This window comes from Alligator sinensis, unplaced genomic scaffold (assembly GCF_000455745.1).
Source record: "Alligator sinensis unplaced genomic scaffold, ASM45574v1 scaffold520_1, whole genome shotgun sequence".
Lineage (NCBI taxonomy): Eukaryota > Metazoa > Chordata > Crocodylia > Alligatoridae > Alligator > Alligator sinensis.
The window spans coordinates 248,165-251,685 of NW_005842064.1; the positions used below are offsets into that span (position 1 = coordinate 248,165).

Sequence of the window (3,521 nt, forward strand, 5' to 3'; positions counted from 1 at the left end):
CAGTTGCTTCTTGTGTAGGTTATAATGATTACTCAGTGATGCTTGGCACCACTGGACAGTGACTGAAGAACCACACAAGCGTTTTGAGGAATGGCTTTTGTGTGGAGGTCAAATGAGGCTTTAGGTTAGCAGAGTATCATTTTTTTTTTCCCCAGTTCCAAATGTAGCGGCTTTCAAAAAGTGTTATGAGCTCTTTAATAACTGTAAATGGGCAGAATCCCAAGTCTATGCTCATCTGAGAACTTCTCTTTGGGAAGTCAATAATTTATTAAAATAAAGTGAAGTGCTGGTAGACTTCAGGACGAAAGAAGTCTGGGCATCTAATAATCATTCATTCCCATCTCATGCTTAGGTTGATGGTTCACCTGGTATAAGGGCAGGGGTTCAAGGAAATGACAGAAGCAAATGCTTAATAAGGAGAATAGGGTAGGGAGGCTGTGAATGAGGCATAGGTTTAACTTTGTGACTTTCCTCTTGTGGAAACCTGGATCCTAAAACAGTTTGAGAATGCATCTACAACTAAGGGGAAAGTTATTGTAAGTGTATCTGTCTTGCTGGGCCAGGTCCCACCTTTCTATCTCATTTGCAGGTACGTATTGAGGGCTCTGTGGAAAAACTCCCAGAGGAGGAATCGGAGCAATACTTCCGCTCCCGACCCAAAAGCAGCCAAATCGGGGCAGTTGTGAGTCACCAGAGCACAGTGATTCCAGACAGGGAGGTGAGAAGTGGTGGGACTTGGGGGTGGGCTGGATCGTATAGGATTCCTTGGGTCTGAATGTTCCACAGTGACTTCTCTTCTTATTGTATGTCCCTAGGTGCTCTGTCTCCTGTCCTCAAGGGGACAGTGATGGCTCCAGGGCAGGTGGCATTCAGCCACTCTGTTTCCTGGTGGGGTTCCCACAGCCTTCAGGACGTTTCCCTTTCCTTTGCAGTATTTAAGGAAGAAGAACTCTGAGCTAGAAGAGCAGTACAGGGAGGTGGCAGTTCCAAAGCCACCGTACTGGTGAGTTGTGGTTTATGCGACTTAGCTGCTTCTGTGTGTTCTAGACGTGGTCCTATGCTCCCCTTCCCCACTGACCCTTCCTATTTCTTTCCTAAAAGGTCTGATAGCTTGTAATAGGCTAAAGCAAGGCTGTTGCTCTGTGGTGGCAGGGGTGTTGGTTAGGACAGCAGAGTCTTCCTCAGTCTCTTGAAAGCAGTCATAAGGTTTATGATTGCTAGTGAGCAGAGGGGCAGAATGCATATTTCTGAAGGATGATGCCTTCAACTACCTAGCCCTGGATTCCCCTTCTTTGCCAGGTGCTGTTCAGCAACATCAGTGTTAGGCTTGGAACTGGGAACTGGTACAGCATTTACACCTAAAGTGCTCTGGCTTGCAGCTGAGTCCTACATGCCAGCTCAGCGTACTGGTATGCTCGTGAACATTGCGTGCCCCCGGTGGTTTGGGGGCGGGGCATGGTGGCGGCAGGAGCACAGCGGCAGGAGCATGGCAGTAGTAAGTGGGGAGCTCCCACAGACCCTGCCAGTGCTGTCAGTGGCCGGGTTGGGGGGTGGGAAGCACCAACCAGGGGTCAGCGACCACTCACAGAAGCCGCCGGTGATCACAGATGCCACCAGTGGTGTTAGCGGCGGGGGCAGTGAGTGGCGACCACCCGCAGGCGCCGCCAACAGTGTCACCAGTGCCTTTTCATAGGGGGTGCACGTACACCTGCATGCACCCCCTATGCATCGCCAGCGGGTAAGCTTAATGTCATAAGAATCAGGGCTGAGGCTTACTTTTTCTTGAACTGGTCCCTGCCAAAGAGGCTGAACTGTAAGCATTACTGAGCATGGAGCATGTGATGGATGCCTTGGGGTGCTCTTCATTGATGATATACTGTGGTGGTTTCTGCTGTACCCCAGATCAAATTAGTCAGTGCATTGGTGGGGCACTGGTTTGACATCCACAGAGTCACTGCCCTGACCCAGCTGACATTTGCAGCTGCTGCATGTTGGGCCATTTAATGGCATCTCTTTTTCTCTTAGGGGGGGATACATCCTGAAACCAGATGTGGTAGAGTTCTGGCAGGGTCAGACCAACCGCTTACATGACCGCATCATCTTCCGGCGCCTCAGGGCTGGTTCTGCCTCCACAGGACCAATGAACCACAAGGGAGAGGGAGACTGGGTGTATGAGAGGCTCTCCCCTTGAAGCCTGAGAGACAGTGGAAGCCTTGGCCACCACCTCATTCCATGCAGGGAGCTGGAACATCTTCAATGCCAACAATACCCTTCTGCCTCACCTCTCATCTGGGAGCTCCAGATCAGAGGTGGATGGGGCTCCTTGTTGTGGCAGTCCATCTTATTTAACTCCGACAGAACAAATGAATATTGGAGTGCTGAGACTGAAGTTCCCCTTTCTAAACCAGTCCAAGGTTCTCCATCAGTGGGTCTCCTCTGGCGTACAGGGACAATTGTAGGACTGATGGCAGGTTAATCTCCATAGCTCATCTTTGCACTTCTACCAAGCCTGCCCCCCAAACCGTCAATGCCAGTCATGGTAGCAACTTTTTGTCACATGGATGCTTCTTTACAAGGAACAGGACTGAGACCCACCAAACTCATTTAATTAAGAAAGCTTCTGAATGGCCACTGCCTAGTGTGATTTTTGTTAACTGTACACACACAGTCAAGGAAGTACGTTATTCTAGACAACCTTTTTGTTTTAACCTTGTGATAAGGGGAGTAGAGACATTGTGTATTTTATCTGTAATCAGGGAGCTAATCCGTCCGGAAATTATCTGAGTGCGGTAATGTAACCAAGTCTGAATTTAATTGGAACAGTCTTGCTTTAGGTTTTGTATGTGTGATGCAATCATTGTAGCTGTGACCTGTATATCCTTGATACTGAAACTATGTATAGGGAGCTTGTCACCAGACTCCTGTGCGTCACAAATGTGGTGGTGTCTCTCATGTGGTGCCTTCTGGCTGTTATTGGTACTAGTGTGCAAAGTATCAGTGAATGTATAAATTCTAAAATAAAGTCCAGTCTGACAAGTAGAATTTGAAGTTGGATTTAGATGAATATTGTCTCCTGCTCTGCTTTAAAAAATACACCAGGCAAATGAAAGCTGGCTTGTAATCTTCCATCTCCCCAGCAGGGGGAGCCATGCTCCAGATTGTGACATGAAATATGTATGGGTTATTTATTTCCCTTCCCCCTTTGTATTCACTCTCACTTTCTTGGGTCATGTCCCAGTGAAACTGCAGCCTGATAACCCTTGCCCCCTCCCAGCTCCTTGCACATATTTTTCACTCTTAGTCATTTGCTTCCTCACCCAGCTAGCCGGGGTCAGGATCTCCTGGCCATTTCACTTGTGACAGCAGGATTCTTGGGCAGCAGGTGAGTAGTTGACAGTCCTGCTCTCAGGCTCTGAACTCTTGCTTTGCTGCTGGCTGTAGGCTGCCCCTTGGACCCTGCCTTTTCACCGCCTCCTTGCTGGGGGAATCTCTTACATTTGAGGAGTTCCCTGTTGGCTCCC

The 3,521-nt window shown here is 48.8% G+C and overlaps 1 protein-coding gene across 2 annotated transcripts in view; it reads left to right on the forward strand.

Moving 5' to 3' along the window:
• The window catches only part of PNPO (pyridoxamine 5'-phosphate oxidase), a 7,344-nt gene extending 4,280 nt beyond the window's left edge, over positions 1–3,064 (forward strand). The window contains exons 5-8 of one of the 2 annotated variants that reach the window (XM_006023266.3): positions 590–718; positions 933–1,003; positions 1,300–1,409; positions 2,026–2,178. In XM_006023266.3, coding sequence (XP_006023328.1) covers positions 590–718; positions 933–1,003; positions 1,300–1,409; positions 2,026–2,042 — 327 coding nt within the window. In that variant the 3' untranslated portion in view covers positions 2,043–2,178. Of the gene's footprint in view, positions 1–589; positions 719–932; positions 1,004–1,299; positions 1,410–2,025 lie in introns of both variants that reach the window. The other variant, XM_006023265.3, reaches the window with a different exon arrangement.
• The last annotated feature ends 457 nt before the right edge of the window (positions 3,065–3,521 follow it).